This window comes from Erigeron canadensis, chromosome 6, assembly GCF_010389155.1.
Source record: "Erigeron canadensis isolate Cc75 chromosome 6, C_canadensis_v1, whole genome shotgun sequence".
In the NCBI taxonomy this organism is placed as follows: Eukaryota; Viridiplantae; Streptophyta; class Magnoliopsida; order Asterales; family Asteraceae; genus Erigeron; species Erigeron canadensis.
This window is the reverse complement of record NC_057766.1, coordinates 7429937-7452877: the sequence shown is the minus strand read 5'-3', so window position 1 is coordinate 7452877 and position 22941 is coordinate 7429937. Positions and strand designations below refer to the sequence as shown.

The window sequence follows — 22941 nt, the reverse complement described above, 5'->3', positions numbered from 1 at the left end:
TACGTAAAGATAGGAAGCCTTCTTCTAGAAGGATTTCTCGCTTAGCCTTTATTTTTAAAAAAAGATTCTCGATGGCAAATCGAAGCAAAGCTAAAGAGGAAATCAAGATCTCTCAAGCTTAGATCTAGGGAGGTAATCTCTATAGAGAGAAGAGAAGTTGGTCTATTAGTCATCTGCATTGGGTGTATGTCTTTGATCAACACCCGTTTTGTTCATTGCAAATTACACTTATTTATTGATACTTTGATAATAATGTACAATGTGATAACGTTGTTATTATATATATTAACTAGAGAGATAACCACACAATACTGCGGTGCCGGTGGTATAATGGTGGCGACGATGAATGGTGATGACTATGACAAGTGATGTAGTTAATTGATTTAAAGAGCCTTAGTGGATATACTTTAAAAGATTAGAAACTTATAATGTAAATTAATTAATTTAGGTAAGAATGCTCATTTTGAATGTCTCAAAATTCAAACTTTTAGATATGAGGTTAGAACTTTTATATAATACTTAGGGGAAAATATAGGTACTGTAAGCAATACGTAAGCTAGGTATTGTTACTCTCACAGACTAGAGACTTAATATGTACATCTAATAAATTCAAAGGGCAAAATGGATTATTATTTCTTCACAATCTTGTAGTATCTATCATTTCCCCTAATATTAAAGTATAGACTATGTATCATTGGATAACTTTTAGAATGTTTATAGTGTAACTTTTAGAATGTTTATGTCCCAAATTATGTTGCTTATACTTTTTTTATTTTTTTTAGCATTTATGTTATTTGTGTTATTTTTTACTTAAAAAGAGAATTTTCTTTAACCAAGAAATTAGGAGCAAAATTTTTTTAGAAATGAAGATAAAAATTGTTTTTAAAGAAAACCACTATGTATGTATGTTGCACACATTTTGCAGATCTTTTAAGCAAAAACAAACATCACTTGGTAATTATTTTTTTTATAAAAATATTAAACGCAACCGTTAGGCCTACATTTAATATACATAACAATTTGTACCTTCCATATTAAAAGTTCACTCCTGAATTTTATGGTAAATATACAACTATTTAAACCTTGATTACAGCCCTAAGGGTTGCGTTTAACAAAACTCGCTTTTTTAAATCAACATATAAAGATTGGACAAGAGTCATTGAAAAAACTAACCAAAAATGAGCCAAATCAAACAAATTCAAAACATCACAAAAGAACTTGAGGGGTAAAGTTGGAGGGATCTTGACCCTTGATTTAAAATCAAAGGTTAAGATTTAAATACGATTATTTAATCTTGACATTTAACTTTAATTCAAATATCTTCCTAACTTTACCCCTCAAGTTACTAATAACTAGAGGGAATCGATGCCCGAATATATATGGGTTACATATAATACTTTTGTACGCATACAAGTTACATAACTTTGACGAATATATATATATATATATATATTTTAGATGCTCTTAGACAATTTTTCAAACACTAGAAAACGATTTTCTACCCGCTGAATGTGGCTCTTCAGTCTCATCAACAACAGAATGGCTTCCAAAACACTTGGTGTCATGATGCTTCTCATTTCCTTCAACCCATTTTCTAAATTTCCTAGCCAACCATCGTCTCTTTCGATGTCTTTGGCCCGATTTGAAAAATGGCTCGACATTGCATACCACGCTCTCATTGTCCGATTCATGCGCTATGCACTCTTCCGGAGCTATATCTTCCACCAATCCTAGCTCATGATCATCAACTCTATTCTCTTCAGCTTTTCTTTCTTGCTCGATTTGATTTCTTCTTGCCAGCTCGTGTTTTAGACACGCGTGACACCATCGTAAGTATATCAATTCTTTTAGTTCACCGGCTCGATCCTTCTTTAGGTTTTCTAGCTCTTTTACTGCTTGATTGTGGTTTTCCTTGAGTATACGTTCCGCTTCAATCTAGAAATAAAATAAGTTATGACGCAAAAATCCTAAGAATTGTCGATTTCAAATTATTTAGTTATAAATGAGTCGATTTTGTCTATGTTTTATGTTTAAAAATGGGTAAAAAATCGACCCAACTCTTTTCCTCAAAATAGACCTGTTTTGACCCATTATCAAATCGGTCTATCTTTTTACCACTACAAAATTTACCTTGAATGAAAGTGAATTTTCTGCTATCTCTAACTTATGCAAAACCTCATTCTTCTCATCCAGCAAAGCGTTGATCACACCTCGAATTTCCTCAACTTCATGTTCGAATCCCTCGATCACGATTTCCTTTCTTTTTGAATCGGCTTCGTTTATCAACATTTGGGCTTCTTGAGCTTCAATCTTCAACTTTTGTTTCTTAATCAACCTAGAACTTTCTCTACTTTTCTTCAAAAGCTTCTTCTCCCTTCTTTGAAGCAACCCGTTTTCCAACCTCAAAGTCTCAAGTTCTCCCACCGCTTTGAGGTATTCCATCACCATTTCATCAAACTTCTTGTTCTCTGCCTCTATCGATGACGCCTCCCTTTTCATGAACTCAGCTCGTTCTTTCTCCATACACAAACTGTTTTGAATCTCCATCAATGCATATTCTTGGTCTTTCAAGTCAATGAATCTAAAGAACCGAACCTCTATCTCCTTTTCGAGCTCTTGAAGCTCTAGAATCTTACTCTTAAGGGAGGAAATATGTTCTTTGAGATGATTTGGATCATGGGCATTTTCGATATAATCTTCTTCGTCTCCATAGAAACCGCTTTCGTTTATTTGAACCTGATATGATTTAGCATTTTTTCTATCTTTAATCCTAGCAATCAAAGAACAAGCAACAGAAAAAGCAATAGGGATTCCTGCCATGATCAAGATTGACTTGATCAACTCTTTTGAACCTTTGCTTTCCATATTTCAATTTTTTGATAATATTTTCTGAAAACAATGTTTGTTGTAGATGTGTTTTTGATAAAAGTATTTAAGATGGAGAACATTATAATTACAAACGTGTTATTGATTAGAAATATTGTGATGCATATTCTTTGCTTTTGTGTTATACTTTAAGCTATCTTTTTGGACATGTAGTATTTTGGTTGCTTTTGGGGCACACTTAGTGGTCACAAATTGCACAAATGCAACTTTATTGTTCTTCTTTCAATCCATCAAATTTGTTTGGAATCTGATTCCATTTTTTGTAGTCGTACATGATAATGTATGTGTAATTGATCAGAATTTGCATTCATACTAACATTAATTTAAAGGTAGCTTTTGCATCATGTAACTCGTCAACATGATTCCAAGAAACCGAGATTGTGGGTTTTTAATGCAAGTTAATAGTTTTTCGAAAGGGAATACTATCTCTTAACACAAAAATAAAATTTTTACCTAAACAGTGCACATAAAAACCAGTTTCTATAAAACCGGGTTAGGAAAACTGAAACCAAACCCGGTCAAAACTGGGTTTGACCAAAACTGCTTTGGGTTTTGAAAAACCTGATGGTTTAAAACTAGTTTCAGTTTCAGGTTTTAAATTGTCAGGTTCAATTTTTTGGGGAAAAAATCCAGTAAAAAACTGGTCCACCTTTGACAAAAACCGTTGACGACTAAGTCGTAAGGTTAGCCGGAAGACCACAAGTTCATTGAACGCAACTTCATCCTGGTATTTGAAAGACGAATCAAATAAGCAACTTATGCCAACCATCTTGAAGAGTATGTAAGAGGCAGCGAAGTAAAGTAATAGATCAAATCTTTCAAGTTTCTCCAATTGATAATTCCCGGTGGTTTAAATAAAAAATAATTAAATAAAAAGTTTGAAAGAAGCACGAGAAAAAATGTGGCTTAAGTGTGGTCACCAACCCAATCATTTTTTCGAGCAAAGTTACTTCTACAATTCTAACCAGCACGTTTTTAATCTATGAATGTGTGAGGTTTTAAAGTGATGAAATCGTTTTCTTTTAAACTTCGATAAGCTAATAAGCCATCCACCTTATTTTCTGTATCAATCATCATCCATGGCTACAATTAACGTCCTCAAACCACCCCCTCTCTATCTTCCATCTTCTTCTTCTTCTTCACCAAAATCCATCCAGCAAAAACAAAAACATCACACCAAAAAAGACCCCTACACAAACTTACTCAATCTTTCAGTCCAAAACAACAACACCCATCTTACAAAATCAATCCACGCTTCATTTCTCAAACTCCCTATTAAAAAAACTTACATTTTCAACACCCTAATTTCATCTTATTTCAAATTAGCCCTTCCAAGTTATGCATACAAAGTGTTTGATAAATGTATCACCAACCCAGATGTTGTTACATTCACTTCACTCATATCTTGGTTTGCTAAGTCAAGTAGTGGGTTTAATGAATCTGTTGGGTTTTTCTTCGAAATGCGGGACGTTGGTATCGTCCCGAATGCGTATACTTTTGTTGCCATTTTGACTGCTTGTGGTCGGGTTTTGGATTCGGGTTTGGGTTGTCAAGTTCATGGGCTGGTTGTTAAACTTGGGTTTGTTGATGATGGTTATGTGGGTAATGCTTTAATGGGGTTTTATGGGAAATGTGGTGGTTTTTTGGATAATGTAGTTAAGGTGTTTGATGAAATGTCTGAGAGAAGAATTGTGAATATTTCTTCTTGGAATACGGTTATTTCGTGTTTGGTTAAGGAGGGTTTGGTTGAAAAAGCGTTGGAGTTGTCTCGTGATTTGTTGAAAAGTGATTTAGGATTTGAAGTTGACGGGTTTACTGTTTCGACAGTTTTGAGTGGCTGTACTGAACGTGGTGGGGTCATGGATGGGCGTGCGGTTCATGCCCGTGTAATAAAGTTTGGTTTGGATGACGATTTGAGCGTTGGTAACGCGCTAATTGGATTCTATAGCAAACACGGTAACGTAAAGGACGTGGTGCGTTTGTTTGATAGAATGGCTGTTAAAGATGTGATTACCTGGACACAAATGATATCGGTGTATATGGATTCTGGACTTGTTGAGATGGCGGTGGATGTTTTTGAAAAAATGCCTGAGAGGAACTGTGTTTCGTATAATGCCCTTTTACACGGATTTTGTCAAAATGGTTTTTCGTCAAGAGCTTTGTGTATGTTTTGCAGGATGGTGGAAGATGGTGTAGAGTTGGATGATTTCTCCTTGACAATTGTTATCAATGCTTGTGGGTTTTTTGCAGATAAAAGCACCAGTGAAATGATTCATGGATTCGTTTTAAAGTGTGGGTTTGGGTCAAATGACCGGATTGAATCTGCGTTGCTTGATATGTGCACAAAATGCGGAAGGATGTCAGATGCAGAAGAAATGTTCCATTCCCAGTCATTAACCCAAAACAGTTCGATTATATGGACATCAATGATTTGTGGGTATGCTAGAAACGGGCTTCCGTATGAAGCACTCGAGATGTTCTTCAAAGGTCAAGCTGAAAACAGCTTGTTCATTGATGAAATTGTATCGACTACCGTCCTTGGTGTCTGCGCGACACTAGGGTTTGACAAAATCGGTGAGCAAATCCATTCCAGTGCCTTGAAATTAGATTTATTTTATGATATAAAAGTTGGAAATGCATTAATTGGAATGTATAGTAAATGTGGCAACATGATTGCTGCCATTAAGGCTTTCAATAACATGAAACAGCGTGACGTTGTTTCTTGGAATAGTTTGATGGCTGGTTATATCTTTCACAAGCAAGGGGACAGCGCCTTAGATTTATGGGAAAGCATGAAATGGGAAAACATAAAGCCAGATTCGATTACTACCCTCTTGATAATATCAGCATACACACACACCGCCTCAAATATGGTTAGCGAGTGTTATACATTTTTTCAGTCCATGGAAACCACTTACGGCATTGAACCTGATTCAAATCATTACACGTCATTGGTTAGTGTTTTTGGGAAATGGGGTCTACTTGAAGAGGCTGAGGACATTATCAAGAAAATGCCTTATGAACCAAGCCCTTTTGTATGGAGAGCTTTACTTGATAGTTCTAGAACTCATATGAATACTGTTATTGGCAAAAAGGCTGCAAAAGAAATTCTTGCTAAGAAGCCTAATGATCCATCGACATACATACTTGTATCAAATTTATATTCCGCTTCTGGGAGATGGCATTGTTCTGAAACAACACGTGAAGAGATGAGAGAAAAAGGCTTTCAAAAACGACCTGGAAAAAGCTGGATTATTCATGACAACAAGGTTCATTCGTTCTATGCAAGAGATAAATCTCATACCCAATCTAAAGACATTTATAGTGGGCTAGACATTTTAGTTTTGGAATGCTTGAAAATTGGGTATATGCCGGATACTAGTTTTGTGCTTCATGAAGTGGAGGAGCATCAGAAAAGGGATTTTTTGTACTACCATAGTGCAAAACTAGCTGTCACTTATGGTCTTTTAATGAATAAAGGTAGAATGCCAGTTCGTGTTATGAAGAATATCCTTCTTTGTGGGGACTGTCATGCTTTCTTTAAGTATGTTTCTATTGTCACCAAGAGGGAGATTCAAGTGCGGGATGCTTCAGGGTTCCATTGTTTTGTCAATGGTGAATGTACATGCAAAGGTACGTGATCTATTTCATGCACATACATGTGTGTTGTTATGCTTTACGCATGTGTATACCATATTTTTCATTAAATCATCTTCTGATAACAATATGTAGTTGTCATTATTAGAGGTTACAATCCTGACCCATTTATTGGTAAACGGGTCACTTAGATTACCTTCTGTTTGTGACAAGTCAAATGCTTAAAACCTTGAATTTTGGCCAAAACGGAAACACATGAACCAGACTGAGTAGGTTAAATCGCTTGAAAGTCACCTAAAATGTATGTAGAATGCCATATGATAGTTTATAATCAAGTAAAACGCAAGAAAGGAAAAGTTGATAACTTGATAAATTGTTTGTGGTTCCGCCCTTTGAGACTCATTCTAAAAATGACAACGGTTTTAATCTGTTATGTGTTATGTAATTCGCCCAGCCTGACTGTGTTGTCATTTCTAGTAATTATGCATCAATACCAGCTGAAGCAACTTCTTAAATGTTGGAGATACATCTTTTTTTACTGCTTTAGAAGGGATGTTTTGTGATTCATATGTTATGATCTAAATATGTTGTTGATTTGGATGGGAATTTATTCCTACATATTAAAGATATTCATATACCTGTCTAAGGCAAGTTTGTTCTTACATATCAAGTCAAAGTTACTTATATCCACTAGATGCAGTAGTTCTTGAATCCACCTACTGGCCTTATGGCAATCAGTCTCATTTAGCCTTTTTTTGCAATATCTAACGTCAAGCCCGAGTTTGCATTCTAGTTTTGGCATCGGTAATGATCTCTTGATTTTGGAGATTAGTTGGTTTGTAACTCTTTAAGTCTTTTTAGATCCACTGAACAGGATTAGGTGTGATTGGAATCTGCATCTTTTTCTGCATTTGAAAATGAATTACAAGTTATTAGGAATGATCTATGGGTTTAGTAATTTCATTTACTTTTGTTTGATAGATATAAGTGGACATATGATGAGCTTCACTAATTAAGATAATTCAAGTAGATATTGCATGTAGATTTAATGAATTTTACTTTGGTAGTTTGATGTCCATATACATGTAGTGAACCCACTATGATGTAATTCCCATCATATTATTGTTATATTGGTTTGATAGGATCATTGGTAGTTGAGGCAATGGTTGCATGTGCCTCATAGTCATGGTTCCCTTAGGTCATGTTTGCGGTTTGCCTGTTTGATACGTTGCAATGAGGGATGGAATGGAATAAATCATTCATATGGAATGAAAAATTGTTGTTTGTGATGATATATGGAATGGAATGACTAATTCCAATTGGAATGACATTCCATCCACATCCACATTTTCCATTCATCAAGGTCCCCAGATTGTTTTTCCGTTCCTTGACAGAATCACTAGAAAATATCTTTAACCTCCACCATTTACATAACTGTATTATTTTTCAAAAAAAAAAAAGAAGTAATACAAGGTCTATAAAGTAATTGCATACAGTTCAAATTATTTCTAATGCCAGTAATGACCACCCATTCTATACGTTGCTCAATCTGTTCTGTTGTTCAATTCCATTCTATTTTAGGGTGTCGTATGACGTACAAGCCTGCAAGGCCGAGTAGCCAATATATATCCAGTGAGAAAGCTATATCCCAAAACAGCAGTAGTTGTGGCCGTTGCAAAAGTGGTCCATATACATTGAATGGCATAATTAAGCATATCTTAATATCTGTAGTAAGAAGGCTTTCACCTATGATAAAACTTCTTAAACCTCATTCTTGGTGTGATAAGTCAAACAAGATGACTTGAGTTTCAATCCCCACATAGAACTCAAATTCCCTGCATATTGAGCTTAAATATTTCTCAAAATGTGCTTTATAAGAGTGGATTACTTTCCACAGGGTAATGTTTCAACCTAGCACCTTGATGCTCCTTTAGTCTTGGACTCTAGGCACACCTTTTGCTATAACGTGTATAAATTTAACAGTTGTATTTTGACCAAGTATATATGAGCAGGAGTTGTGGCCTGTGTCTTAAACAACCACATAGGATTCGTTTATAATAGCTGTTTAATCTACGCCATGCGTAATGATAGTGTAAATATATATTTTTAAGTAGTTTCTATATAATCCTTCAGAATTTGTTATGGCAGTTTGACAACATGTCTTTAAGAATTGAAGGGCTTCTTGGAACTTAATAAGGGGGAGAGGCTTCTTGCAGCTTTTCACAAGTTGATTGCAAGTGCGAAACACCATACCTATGTTGAGACATGATACATGGACTATATGTACCAGACTACCAGCCAATGAAAGGGTATATGTTTGCTAACTTCTGACATGTAAAGTAATATTTGAGGCTTTTCTCTAAATTTGTGTCCTTGCTAACACAGACTAGTTATCTTGTTACAAGTTTGGGTCACCTGTGCAGGTAGAGAGGGGACAAACTGTAAAAAGGTGGCTATTATCTCTACAATCAATGAGCTAGAAGGATGGAACATGTTGCTTTAAGCAGCAAAATGGCCACATAAAGGGGTTCTGGAATGATATCTTAGATGGACGACTCCTTAGGCAAGTTTAAAGGTCGGAAACTGTTTACGTTGATACTTCAAAATTGCTATTAGTATTTCGTTAATTACTGATGTTTTTTTGATCATTTATATTGGTTCCTCACAGTTCGTCCATCTGCACCTGTCTATTAGACTATCATTGCATGGCTTATACTTACCCTTAAGTCAAACATCTGACTCAGCCGTCTGTGTAACTTGTTCAAGACCAGTCTTGAGTTTACTTTTGGCTCCATTGCATGCTAGCCCAATACCAAAGTGTTTATATTATGTTGGTTATACATTTGGGTCTTGGGTGGTCAAGGTTTCCAGAAATAAATCTTTGGCCCTTTCTATATGCTCTCACGGAGTTGGTAAGTGTCGGTAGTTAGAGCTCGTATCAGCCTATACATAGAAGCTAAGTTGAGGTATTATATTGTGGGAAAAGGTTGACGGGAAACAGACTACAAAGCTCCAATAAGGTATCGAGAAGGCTATCACAATCAGGTGCAAAGCGACAATGGCTTGGGCAGGAAACCCAACACTCACCAAAGCTGTTTTGATAGAGCGTTCCACTATCAATTGACCATACGCGGAGGTTGTCGTTCCCGATATATGGACGAAACACAAATCCATGAACGAAACACAATGAATAAGGTCATATGCACTTGCTGTTCTTGGGACAAGGCCTGCAGATTTTTCAGCAGGATTCAAGTAAAATTCTTATTTCTAATGAATATATATATGAGAACTTTATATTTGTAATCCAAATAAGGTGACAATGTTTAAAGAAGATAATGATATATCTTTGATATTACCAGAATAATTTAAGCTTTACGACTTTAACGTTGATGTAGTATTATTTCTATTCTATATTAGTCAGGGTAAAGGAGTGTACTGTGTCCTCGGAACCACATTGGATCCCCATCATCTCACCCTCTAAGGGTATGTTTGGTAGGAGGAGATGGATGAGGAGAAACTGAAATGAATTCATTTCATTCGTTTGGTTGGTCTGAGAAAAAGCAACACGGAGAAATGTAAATTCTCAGGGAAATGCTTCCTTTGTATTTTCATTTCTCTTCATTTTGTGTGGAAATAGTTTTTGTGAAGAAGATTTCTCCGTTTAATTTTTCAAGAGAAATAGTTTACTTCTTAAAAAAGAGGGGTATATATCAACTATCACGTGAATAGCACATTTTCCCCCCAAAGCCCAAATAAACAATTGTTCAAAACCCTAGACCCTCCCAATTATTTGCTCTGATGTTCCCTTCCGGCCTTCCCCTATCATCCTCCTCCGTCCCCCACTGCCATCCACGGTCTTATTATCTGCTTTCAACCTCCATGGGTAGGTTTTTCATGTTGGTGCTCAATTTATACAGATCTCAATCGTATTTTTATCTTGAGATTTAGTTTCGTGAAAAGATCTTAAATGAGCAGAAGAGTTTCTTTGATTTAATCCACAGGTTTTGTAACATAAATACAAATATGTTGTTCTTTATTGTATACATGATTTTGATTTGAAGCAATTGTTCTTTATTGGCTGTTCTTGGTTAAATAATTTTCACGTGATGTTGTTTTAATAGTACTCTTTTCTTGTTGGTAACACGTCGGCGAAGAAGGCGATGATGTTGCTCGTAGTTATTGTATTAAAATTTTATTTCATTTCTTGGATTTTTTGACCAAAAACAATTTTAAATGATTTTTTTTCTTGGATTTTTTTGACCAAAAACAATTTTAATGATTTTTTCCAATGTTACCAACTAAAAGGAATTTATTGAATTTTTGAGTTAATTTTATTTCTCTCTACCAAAGCCCAATGTAGGTAAATACTTTCGCTTAATACCCTTATGATTTGGGCATCTCAAATATTGAACCCGCGTCTCTCAACTTCACATGTGAGACGTTATATATATATATATATATATATAGGGTAAAGTTATTTTGAGAACCTTTTTTTTTGCGAGAACTTTTGAGAACTTTTTAAATCAAGCTTAACCGATGATTATTCTTTACATGAAAAGTTTTTGATTGTTTTCTGAATAACTTATGTGTAATTTTGAAGTCTATAATTGTATGGATCATGGATTATCATCCGTTATACAATTATGTGGAGATTTGGATTCTTGATCACATGTGCACGAATATTGCTATCATCCATGGGATCATAGCAATATTCGTGCACATGTGATCAAGAATCCAAATCTCCACATAATTGTATAATGGATGATAATTCATGCCTCCACACAATTAAAAACTTTAAAATTACACATAAGTTATTCAGAAAAAATTAAAAAACAATTTTCATGTAAAGAATAATCATCGGTTGAGCTTGATTTAAAAAGTTCTCAAAGGTTCTCGCAAAAAAAAGGGTTCCCAAAATAACTTTTCACTATATACATATATATTTCCTTATTTTGAGAACCATTTATTTTGTAAGAACCATGAGAACTCTTAAAATATGTATTTGTTCACATGTTTTTTTGTTCATTCATATGTGAAATAATATAAAAAAGTATGTTGTAGAAGAAACTTTTTTAAGAAACCTTCAAAATAGCTTTTTGTGACCTTGTGAATGAATTTGTTCACATTTTCTGTTCACATGTAATAAACGGTTATATATATAAGGTTTTGAAAAAAAAATTTCTACAACATATGTTTTTATGACGTTTTCACATGTGAATGAACAAGAAAAACATGTTATCTAATATGAAATTTAGGAGTTTTTACGGTTTTTACAAAAAAATGGGTTCTGAAAATAAGGTTCCCCTAGGTTCATTTGAAAAACATTTGAATAAGAAGAATCATCAGGACCTTTACATTATAACTTAATGTTCATATATATGAACAAATTTTTGCATATATTTTACCTAATAATACTTATGTTCATATCTATATATATATATATATAACTTTGTCCAACATTTATACTAGATTAATACCCGGTCTGTGACCGGGTAAAAATACAAATTGATATATGCATCATACATTGCAAAAAAATATACGTCAAATTATTAGAAAATGTATTGTGAAAGAGAGAAAAAAAAACATATAGTTTAATAGTAAAGATGAATGTTTAGTTTTGTTCATTGATATATTTATGAGTCTTATAATATTAGTACTTTTTTTTTCATGTTTATTGATATATGAAGTTTAATACGATAAATTGAATATAAAGTTCAGATAAAATTTTACACACGTGTAATATTGGGTATATCATGTTAAGGTTGTCAATAGTTGATCTAATCTGATACCCAATTTGAAGAAAAACAGTTTTAGGTCAGGTATCTCAACTTGCCAACCCAACAACTTAATTTTTTTCAGGTTAGTTTGGGTTGGCTTCTTGGGTTTTCAGATCCACCTAGTGGTGTACAAAAACAGTTTTTACTTAACCCAACCCGGTTTTTTGGTCAACGGGACCAAAAACGGGTTTGACCCAACTCGACCCGGTTTGAAACCGGTTTTTGGTCAAACTTTGACTGGGTATTGACCAGGTTTTACCAGTTTTTTTTTACCAAAACCCGAGCCAGAACCAATCTAAATCCGATATAAAAACGAAAACCCAAACCGGTTAGTAACCGCCGGGTTGGGTCAGACCCGGTTGTTGACCAATTTTGGGTTCAAGTTCTTTTTCGGGTTCGGGTTTCAACCCGTTTTTTTGTACACCTCTAGGTCCACCTCCCAACATGAAATACTTTTATATTAATTTATTTATAATTAATACTGATCCGTTTGACACAAAACCACACATTTGACATTTCAATTCGTCAACCAATTTGTCTAGAAAACAACTCATTTGACTATATTGATCCTATAACAACCCATTTAACCTAATAACCCACAAACCTACAGGTTGACGCGAGTTGGGTCTTGGTTGTAATCTATGATATGAAACTTTAGTGGGTCTAATTAAGGTTAAAGATTTTTAACCTGTCAACCCAATTGGGGTGGTCCTAATTGACAAACGTATATCATATATAGAGCTTTCTATGAATTTTTATGTATGCTAAAAAAAACTCTTATTGGTTAAAAAAATTAATTATAAATTTGAGTAAAATTATACACTATAAATAATTATAACTCTTGTATTTTTTTAAGGATTTTTTTTAAAAGGATGAAGATATGTAAAAAACCCTCTCTTAAGATATTGTAAAATATTATAAATATATAATTATGCATGGACAATAATGGTGGAGTACATAATCCCACTTTTTCTAAACGAACTTTAAAAAATCATATGTTTAACAATATATAGTAATAATGTTGATAAGCTAATATTCTCGTTATGTTTGGCAATTGTGTTCTAGTTATATAGACCGCAATCAATTTACCAACCCATATAAATTAATTTGTTTTTTATTATGTTCAAGTTAAATTAAAAATAAATCAGAACTATTATATTTCTTTAAAAAATTTGTTTGTATCTAATATTAAGCCTCTTCTTTAAAATAGCCAAATATATTACTAATATATTTGTTTTATATTTAACTTCATTAATGAAAAGATTCTTGTATAAATAAATGTTAAATCATTTCCAAAATTAGACTCAACCAATCAAAATACAAGAAAATAAAACCATCAGCCAATCAGAAGCGAGAGAATTCAATTTTTTTTCTCTCAGCTCTACCGGCAATATATATATATATATATATATAATTTGCCTAACCGTACTATGGCTTGTTTTTGGGCATCGCAATGTAATTTCTACTTCCATCCGTGTATCTTTTATTTGTAACATACCATAATTATGACAATAAGACTGAAAGTGACTGTGGATTTGTCAAAAAGTGATTATCTATGCTAAAGTATGCATGGTATTTAGTGATTTGAACTTAGAGTGTAACACCCCAATAATTTTAAGGTAATAAAATAACCCCTTTTTGTAGTTTTGACATTAAAATAAGTTCCTAATATTTTATTTTTGATTATGGGGTTAATTTAGTTGGAACGTTAACGGATAGCCGGTATTTTATCATCAGAATTCTAAATGGGTCGTGGCATCCATATGGAGTGCCAGCCACATTGTTATGGGTTATTCACATTTCCACTAACTCATCCTTTCTTCTTCTTCTCCATAATTCTTCTTAATTCAAAGAAAACCTCAACTAAATCCTTCATGCAATACTACTAAATTATCCAAGAATCATCATAACAATAACCTCATATGATTAAGAAATTGAAAATTTAGGGTTTGAGTTGGAGTAGTGGTGGTGGCCGAATTATTGAAAGAAAAAGGGAAGAGTTTGTGATTTGAAAACCCTAATCTTTTATCTTCCATCATTGAGGTATAGAATTCTTAACCTAATTTCTTTTCCTTTCTTTGAATTAGGGTTCTTGTAAGGTGAAATTGGGGATTTTGCTAGTAATGAGTGCCTATATGAGTTTTTCCCCAAAATTCTTGTATATTATGATTGTGTCGTTGAGTTGCATGTTGAAATCTTTAATAATGAGAATGTTAGTAGTGAAACTCCAAATAAGGAAATGGTGACTTTGCTAGCTACATGATGATGTTGATGATGATGATGAATCCTTGGGTAATATGAGATTTTGTTAAGTAAGCAACTCAATGACTTAATGGGAAGGGTTAGGGTTAGGAATGCTAGTGAAAGGTTGGTTTAGCTTTAGTGAAATAGCTAGGAAATGTGAATGGTGTCTTATATGTGCATTATGATATGTTGATAGGTTGAAAGCTTGGTTTTGTGCATTTGCGGTTATCTTGATTATTTGTTGTGTCGTGAAGGAGGTGAGTATACTTGCATAAATTGTATATTCGTCGGGTCAATTACCATTCATGTTGAGTGAGTCCGTGGTGGTAATTGATTTGGCGTTAAGTCCCATGTTTATGGTTGAGCTTGATTACAGGCCTAATTGGTGGCCATAGGCTCATGCGGAGCATCTGTTATTGTTTAATTGTGATGGTAATCATTTGCTTATATGGATCCATGTAATGCCTAGCCCAAGGGTGAGTATTATGGATATGACACGACGGTGTCATAGTCCATATGCAACAGTCCCTTGAGCATTGCCCTCCTTCGTTTATATGATATTATGCAAGCATATTCACTAAGCATTCGCTTACCTTTCAGATGTTTACCCTTTTGATTTTAGGTGGTTCCGGAAGAAGGAACTAGGTTTGCTTGACTCGAAGAATAGAGAACGAAGTTGCTAGGGATTGTAGATAGTTGGAAGGTATCTTGGCCATTCTCAGAAGAATAGCATGATTTGGTTAGAAACCTAGTTGTCCCTCTTGACATTGGCTCATGGTACATTTTGGTTGTTATTGGCCATATTTTGATATGTTTTGTACTTGGTCATGTTCTTGTCTTTTGGAGTTGATAAGGATAGTTGGTTTGGTTGTAGCATGTCAAATGGGTAATCGACCCATATAGTTGCGTGGTCGATCATGGATCAAACTAATTCGGCAAATATGAATGTTTTCGGGTTAACTCTCTTACTTTCAATTCTGGAACGTAACTTCCTTATAATGTTGGTTGTGGTTCAAAGGTTTTTGTTAAGTCTTGTTGTGGGCAAAAATTTGATGTTGCTGGGTAAATGGGCCACTGCGGCGCAGTGGGAGCGTGCCGAGCCCACTGCGGCGCAGTGGAATCCCACTGCCCAAATCTCTCTCTTCTTCCCACTGCGGCTTAGTGGGAGCGTGCCTAGCCCACTGCGGCGCAGTGGAGGTTCTTCCAGTTTTGGTCCGAGAATTTCCACTGCGGCGCAGTGGAAGTACTCGACCTCACTGCGGCGCAGTGGGGACATAAAAAAAAAAAAAAAACTTTTGCGTTATCGAGTGGTGTCGTTATAAGTGGTATCAGAGCCAAGGTTTAAGGGATTTAGGTATTCCCTCGTATAGCGAGTGCCTAGACTTAAACCTTAGTTGAGACTCGACCTTAAGTATTAGAAATTTTATATGGGACCCGAATATGTGTTCGATGATGTTAGCTTATGAACTTGCTAGTATTAAAGCACAATAAGAAGCCGACCTTATTGTGATTGAAGTACTAACAAATTGATAAACCAACCGCATCAAACTTTGGAACGGTCTAGTATAAAGTTATAGGTTTTGGCTTATGACTCGTAGAGAGAGATAGGCTGTGTATTTAACTCGATTTACTTACTCTTATTATAGAATGGCGGGTGTCACATATCTAAGACCTTCCCGGGTAAATCCAAGCAACTTATAAAGATGTAACTTGATGGTGGTAAGAAATTCATTTGACGGTAAAGATGTAAGGGTTACAACCGGCAAGCTGCAGCAATCTGGATATTCATTTGACGGTAAAGATGTAACTTGATGGTGGTAAGAAATTCTTACCACCATCAAGTTACATCTTTACCGTCAAATGAATAGGTTAACTTCAGGGTTGTAAGGGTTACATCTTTACCACCATCTAAGTGATGCCTTAGGTAGACAACCAAATCGAAAACTTCATGGCATGGAAGACAGTTTCATTGATGATGACGAAGATGATGATGGCAATGACTCAACCAATTCAGAACCAACTCAAAATGAGGACTCATGGGAAAATGATTTTACAGATTCGGAATAGGTTAACTATGACATAGGATTTTAGCTTTTGCTTTTGGTTTAGATTTACTTTTTTATAATCTACCTAGTTATGCATGTTAAGCTTATGAGTTGGTTAATTTTGATTGTGCTATATATACAAGAATGCTATTCCATGTCTGAATCTTTATATATATATATAATCTACCTAGTGTGTGTGTGTTTTTTCAAAATCTGGTTTCTTGAGTTGTGTTTTATCTATATATAAGCATTTTATTCAAAATTGAAGCTCAACAGTTTGTGTTCTCAATAGAATCAGTATTGAAGCTCACAACATCCGTGTTTTCACCGTGGTTTCAAAACCTCCAGATTCAAGCTCATATAGGGTCAGTCTCTCTCTCTCTCTCTCTCTCTATCTCTATCTCTCTCTCGTATAGGTTATGATAGTATAATAGTGGTGAAAATGATAAGTTAAAGTTACCAATTTTTAAAGAGTATAAGTTGGTTCAACTTAAAAGTGCAAGTGATTGATTTTTTGGTTAAAAATAGATATAGGAACTTAGGACTACTCTAAACAGTTTCTAGTTTGTTACTTAATATCCATGTTTTGGTTAAAAATAGATATATGCAGTTAATTGGTTAGGAACTTAGGACTACTCTAGATATAGGAAGGGATTGGGTGAAACTATTTTTAAACATATTGAGCAGGTGTATTACATGTACACTATATAAAAGTCTTATTTCATGACATCTTAACAGTCTCAACTGTTTGTTTTATTGTTATATAGATGGTTGGACCAAGTAACAAAGCACTTAAAAAGCCATTTAAAATGCCTGGTGTTCAAAATTTTAGTAGCAATTATGATGTGAGGAAACCTCATCAGTCAAGCAGTGATGTACCACAACGTTACCAGTCAAGTCGCCATCATGATGGTCTACCACCTCAAACGTCAAGTGGCCATAAATTACACCCGCAGGATTCAAATGATAGGCATGGTGGTCCACATTATAAGAAACCAGTCAGAAACATGGTCCACAACCTCAAAATTCAGTTAGCAGACACGGTGTTCCACAACCATATATGTCAATCAACAAGTCATTCAACACAAATGATGTTCCACATCAACTCGGAGGTCATAAGGGGCAAGCATCTATTAGGTTGCAAGATAAAAACCGGCAGTTTCATGATACATTGCAAGCTCACTCACCTCTTTTAAATCATGCAAGATGGGTACCACAAACTGAGAGTGAAGTCAACTCCCCACAAAATGGAGGAAGATGGTCATGAAGTCGATTCCCCACAAGTTGATAGTGACACAAGTGATTCTCAACAGGACGAGAACATTGATTATTCACCTTCTCATGGTATGCTAATTAAGTTGTTATTTTAAGTTTCAGTTTGTGATAGAACTCGCCTATATGATGTTTGAAGTCAATTTGTCATCAGGTATTAGATTTAACTTTTTAGAGTGTTATCACAGCCAAGCTTTGTCTACTTTCCTTTGAGTTTAATTTTATAGTATTATTTAATTTTCTTATTGAATCTACATGAGTATATGTAGGTACATTCGATACCCGAACTCAATCTAGAACCTTGGGTGAAACTAAAAAAAGGCGATTGAACAAGGGAAAGTTCATTTTTGAAGTTGATGAATATGACAAGCGTATAGTTGGTGATGACAGCCAAAGATTCATCACTAAGGGTGGGTGTGTTATGCGTAAGTTTGCAAAATTTGATGGAACCACTTGGAGAAATCAAGATGATATGTTGAAGATAGACATCATCAACAAATGCACGGTAAGGTTTTTTCAGCTTCCCTTTAAGTCGTCTTTCTATAATTGACACCAATTTCATTGTGGTTCTAGGAAAATTCAACTTACGATCCCAATTGTCCGTTGATGGTACATGCAATACACTCACAGCTAGCAAACCAACATAGAAGCAAACAGTATAGGTTGCATTGTTATTACAAAAAATTCTCTACACAAGAGGATGCAACCAGGCACCCCCCTGCAGGTATTGAAGGTGCTGATTGGGAATTACTCTGCAAAAAGTTTGCTAGCGCAGAATTTCAGGTTCATATCACAACATTAAAACCAATTTTATCTTACAAGTATTGATATGAAACATGTGTAGGTTAAAGTTGATTTCTGTTATTTAATTTTTGCAGAAAGTTAGTGCTAAAAATAGGACAAACAGCTTAAAGAATGAAGTTCCACCTGCTGTTGGGACGGTTTCCATTGCAAGGATCGTTGATATGGTGAGTAGTTCTTGTCAAGATAGGATATTCTATGTTGGTTATTTGATATTATTAATCTAGTGTGTTTTATTTTTATGAAACAACGAAGAAGAGAAGGAAAAGAAATATCAGCAATAGATAAGTACAAGATTGGCCACTTTTCAGCAAAGAAGAAGAAAATGGTGAATGAGAAGGCTGACGATATATTGGTATGTTCCAGTAATACCAACATTTTATGTCTATAACAGATTTGAAAAAAAACTGATTTCATTTTCATATGTGACAATATAATATATCATTATTGTGAGATCAGCCCCTTATGTGAAATAAAAAGTATATAATTCTAATGACTTTGTGCAAGTTTGCACTTTGCAGTTAGGTTTGTTTTAAAGTTTTTGTTTGCTCGGTCCTCTGATTGGTCTACAAAACTGGGTTTAGTTTGTGTTTCGTCTATTCAGGTTTCTGTTTGGTCCTTTGTTTTGAAGTTATTTAGTAAAATCTTTGTTTATGTTTGGTCTATGTAGAATGAATTGTTACATGAGAAAGAATCTTCCACTTGCTCACCCGCTGAAATTTGTATAAAAGTACTACATTATATCCCGGGACATACAAATGGACGTTCTGTTTCAGTCAAAAAGGTTTTAGACTCAGAAAACCTACGAATGGAATTGGAGTCAGAAAAGGAAAAATCAAAAGCCTTAGAGGAAGAACTTCATGTTGTGAAACAAAAGCAAACGAAGTATGAAGAGAACCAAGTTGTAATAATGGCAGAGTTATCACGTCTATCCAAACTACAATCTCAAAATAGTGTAAGTTTACATTCTGGTCATTTCTTTCTTTCTTCTTCTTTTTTTACGATGATATTCTACTACTTTTATGCTTCTCATCATGATAATATTTGTTAGCCCAGGTAGTTTAAACATTAGACCGCCTGCGAAAATAGAACAATAGATGATATTAATACAACATAATGCTTAGTTAGTTAGTTAGTTAGGTACCTTAGATAGGACTCGAGCACTAGCGTACATGTTGTCCCAACTGAATATGTCTGTTGCATTGTGCACTTAATGAATCAATAAAATTTCGGTAGGATGGATCTATTTTGATTTTAGATCTATTTTGATTATTTGAGAAAAGTTCAAAGTTAAATTTATATGATTTGGATCTATTTTGATTTTAGATCTATTTTGATTATTTGAGAAAAGTTCAAAGTTAAATTTATATTATTTGTTATTTCTGCTATTTTGATGAATGACAAAAGTTCATTTTGCTTTTGCAGTGATTGGTTGAGGGGTAAAATTCCATGTCAGAAGTCAGCCTGGATGAAGTTCTGACCATATTATAATTTAGTATTGATTTGTAGTGATTGAGGGGTAAATGCTTTAGTATTGATTCGGTATGATACGGAGATGGTATTTTCTCTTTGGTATTGTTATAATGTTGATATTGTTATTTCTGTTATTTCAATGATATATATTATACAAATTTATTGTTCAAACTAAGTCGTCGTTTTGAATTTATATGAATTGCAAATTTATTGTTCAAACTAAGTCGTCGTTTTGAATTTATATGAATTGCAAATTACATTTCTAGTGAGCATATCAGAAACTGCATTATTAGATTTGAGATTAGTAGCCACTTATGTTGTCACTAAATTAGTGACGAACTTTCTGGTGACTAATTGAGATAACAGAGCTCCGTTAGTTGAGCCTAATAGTGACGACTTTCATTCATTAGTGACCAGTTTTTAGTGGCGCAATTGGCCGTTACTAATTTAGTGACGACTTTGGTTTGGTTACTAATTAGTGCCCACTTTTATTATTTGGTTTCTAATTAAATTAGTCACGAACCTTTAGTGACGAAAAGTGACGACTTGAATTCTCGTCACTCAATAACTTTAGTAACCACTTTTTATACTGTTAGTGACCAAATTGTTTTGGTCACTAATGACCTTTTTTCTTGTAGTGAAATTTCAATTTGTTTTTTTTTTTTTTTTTTCTAGATGGTCGAGAAGATCCTTGGGTTGTCTTCCTTCACCCATTTGAATCCAGATTTTAGTAGTATTATCAAGCCATTCCAATGTCATCTGTGAAAAGACCGTCTTGTCTTGAAGTTGCAATACATACTGGTGAAGATCCTCCACATCGTCATCCTGGTTCTCTGACTCAGCTGGTGATTGCTCATTAATATAACAGCGCGCCTTAACTTTCTCCATTAAGCACGACAAACAAATTGACGGTGCATACTGGATAATAGATTGCATCCCATTTTTTTGTGAACAGTGCAATCTATTGTTTAAGGTGCTTCACGGAGAAAGTTAAGGCTGCTGTGTGGAATGAGCAATCATGTGCCGAGTCAGAGAACCAGGATGACGATGTGGAGGATCTTCGCCCGTATGTGTTGTAACTTCAAGACAACACAGTCTTTTCACGGAAGACATTGGAAAATAACATCCGTGAAATGTTCATAGGTACTTGTGATATACCTAGGAAAATGCAGATTGTTCATATGTTATTTGACAGCTTTGATAACAAAGTGGTGCATTATATGATCCATAACCGGGTTCCATGGAAATGAGTTAAGAAGATGACGGTTTAATTGATATAAGTAGAGTAGGCTTCATGTAAATTTGGGTGATGGTTGTTGCTGATCGATCGTGTGATGAGTTAAAAGAAAAATGGGAAATGCAATAGTTGAGCTTGCTATATGTTAAACTGGTGATTGCGGTTGCTGTTTTTGTAGTTGTGCAAAGTGAACCATATATATAGAAAGAGCGGAGGGAAGATTAGGTGGGATTTAAAACAGATTGAGTGCAATGAAAGAGAAGCCACGAAAATATAGTGAACGGGCTAGGTTGTTGTTTAAGGACCGATCGATATCTTGCAACTACATAAAGGCAAAGCCCATTATGATCATTAGTCATTGATTGTAAACATGTTTAATTAGAATTATCACTATATCGGATATTCATTATGGGTTTAATAAACTTGGAACCAGAAAGTATGTTCTTGCCATCCTTCCATTTCTTTTACCCATTTCTTGGGTAAAATGTCCCACCATCTTTTTTCTGAGTCTCCCACTCTCCCAACATCCTTTTCAAGTCAATAAATAATGTAAGTTGCATGTAAATGAGAAAACAGAACATGCGAGTAAAATACATATAGCCCCACTATATGGCAATGATGTTGATATTATTTGATTCCTTAGTTTTAAGACCAAGTAAAAGAAAAAGTTTGATGGCAAGAGATCTGTAATTCATTGGCCAGTATGTCTGTTCTGGTTTAGGACTGTGAGATGATCAAATAAAGTCTCTTTATATATATATAGCTAGCTAGACTTGTGGGCTGTTCGGGGATGGTACTTTATTTATTTATTTATTTTTTCGATATATGCTACATCGAGATAATTCCTCCGTATAATGGTGAAGTCTTGCACGTACTATAGATAACAAGATGTTGACCATGAGCCGTTACAAGTATTCAGAGGGAAAAACCTCAAGGTTTTGCTATTACTGAGGATCGAACTTAAGACCTTGGATAAAACCGGGAGTGCCTCTAACTAGTTGGGTTTGATGCTTAATATAGATATACACAAGCTATATTCATCATGAAACATCTTGTGGTTACATTTGAAAAGACAAAAAAGAAACCGAAACATTGAACCATTATATATGCAAGGCAACTAGATTAAGGGACTAAATGTGTGGTGGTAGGTAACTGCTCTTAAGAAAATCTAAAATAAAACTTTGATGATTGAGATCACAAACTTCTAATTAATTAGCAACTAATTTATTCATAGTATTTATTTTATTCATAGAAACTATGTTTGCATATTACATTACACATACTGATATATGTCATTATTTGTGTTTGTCTTGTACTTTGCATAACATGTTATGTTTTCTTTAGGACGAGATACCCTTATGTTCACATACACATAACATAACCCCATAATACATTATTGAGGAAAATCACAATGGAGATCCTGACAATCGTTGTGTGTTTGAAACGTACTAGCCCCAGTACTCCCCGGCCATTCCCCAATATTAATTAGGTAATTATCACAACCCGGCTAAAATATTTTAAAGGTGTATTACTTCTTAGAGTTTTACCTTAAATCGTCAAAACTTTTATTTATTTATTTATTAAACAACAACTTATTAAGATTATAAAC

At 34.5% G+C, this 22941-nt stretch overlaps 3 protein-coding genes across 5 annotated transcripts; 2 read left to right on the top strand and 1 right to left on the bottom strand.

Annotated features, from left to right (window-relative positions):
• Positions 1–1366: 1366 nt before the first annotated feature.
• Positions 1367–2966, bottom strand: LOC122605013 (protein CHUP1, chloroplastic). The gene is made up of 2 exons (XM_043777877.1): positions 2131–2966; positions 1367–1935 (listed from the first exon to the last, which is right to left on the bottom strand). Exons 1-2 carry the CDS (start codon positions 2863–2865, stop codon positions 1477–1479), a joined length of 1194 nt encoding a protein of 397 aa, XP_043633812.1. The 5' UTR covers positions 2866–2966; the 3' UTR covers positions 1367–1476.
• A 924-nt stretch (positions 2967–3890) lies between these two features.
• Positions 3891–9845, top strand: LOC122605988 (pentatricopeptide repeat-containing protein At5g03800). Of its 3 annotated transcripts, none has more exons than XM_043778955.1 (4): positions 3891–6519; positions 8632–8792; positions 8907–9058; positions 9152–9845. In XM_043778955.1, the coding sequence occupies exons 1-2, from the start codon at positions 3966–3968 to the stop codon at positions 8634–8636; spliced, it is 2559 nt and encodes an 852-aa protein (XP_043634890.1). In that variant the 5' UTR covers positions 3891–3965; the 3' UTR covers positions 8637–8792; positions 8907–9058; positions 9152–9845. The 3 variants fall into 3 exon arrangements, with proteins under 3 accessions (XP_043634890.1, XP_043634888.1, XP_043634889.1); XM_043778953.1 differs by having other exon boundaries at positions 8617–8792; XM_043778954.1 differs by having other exon boundaries at positions 8617–8792; positions 8889–9058.
• A 7713-nt stretch (positions 9846–17558) lies between these two features.
• Positions 17559–20266, top strand: LOC122605074. The gene is made up of 7 exons (XM_043777946.1): positions 17559–17893; positions 18091–18326; positions 18395–18604; positions 18700–18789; positions 18873–18977; positions 19293–19577; positions 20048–20266. The coding sequence occupies exons 1-7, from the start codon at positions 17749–17751 to the stop codon at positions 20048–20050; spliced, it is 1074 nt and encodes a 357-aa protein (XP_043633881.1). The 5' UTR covers positions 17559–17748; the 3' UTR covers positions 20051–20266.
• Positions 20267–22941: the final 2675 nt, after the last annotated feature.

Excerpts from the sequence above, each read along its gene's own strand:
- LOC122605013 (XM_043777877.1), bottom strand. The coding sequence starts at position 2,865 with ATGGAAAGCAAAGGTTCAAAAGAGTTGATCAAGTCAATCTTGATCATG. Across the intron at positions 1,936-2,130 it reads AAAATTCACTTTCATTCAAG|ATTGAAGCGGAACGTATACT; the intron begins GTAAATTTTGTA and ends TTTTATTTCTAG.
- LOC122605988 (XM_043778953.1), top strand. The coding sequence starts at position 3,966 with ATGGCTACAATTAACGTCCTCAAACCACCCCCTCTCTATCTTCCATCT. Across the intron at positions 6,520-8,616 it reads TGGTGAATGTACATGCAAAG|AATTTGTTATGGCAGTTTGA; the intron begins GTACGTGATCTA and ends ATAATCCTTCAG.
- LOC122605074 (XM_043777946.1), top strand. The coding sequence starts at position 17,749 with ATGCAAGATGGGTACCACAAACTGAGAGTGAAGTCAACTCCCCACAAA. Across the intron at positions 18,327-18,394 it reads ACATCATCAACAAATGCACG|GAAAATTCAACTTACGATCC; the intron begins GTAAGGTTTTTT and ends TTGTGGTTCTAG. Across the intron at positions 18,605-18,699 it reads TTGCTAGCGCAGAATTTCAG|AAAGTTAGTGCTAAAAATAG; the intron begins GTTCATATCACA and ends TAATTTTTGCAG.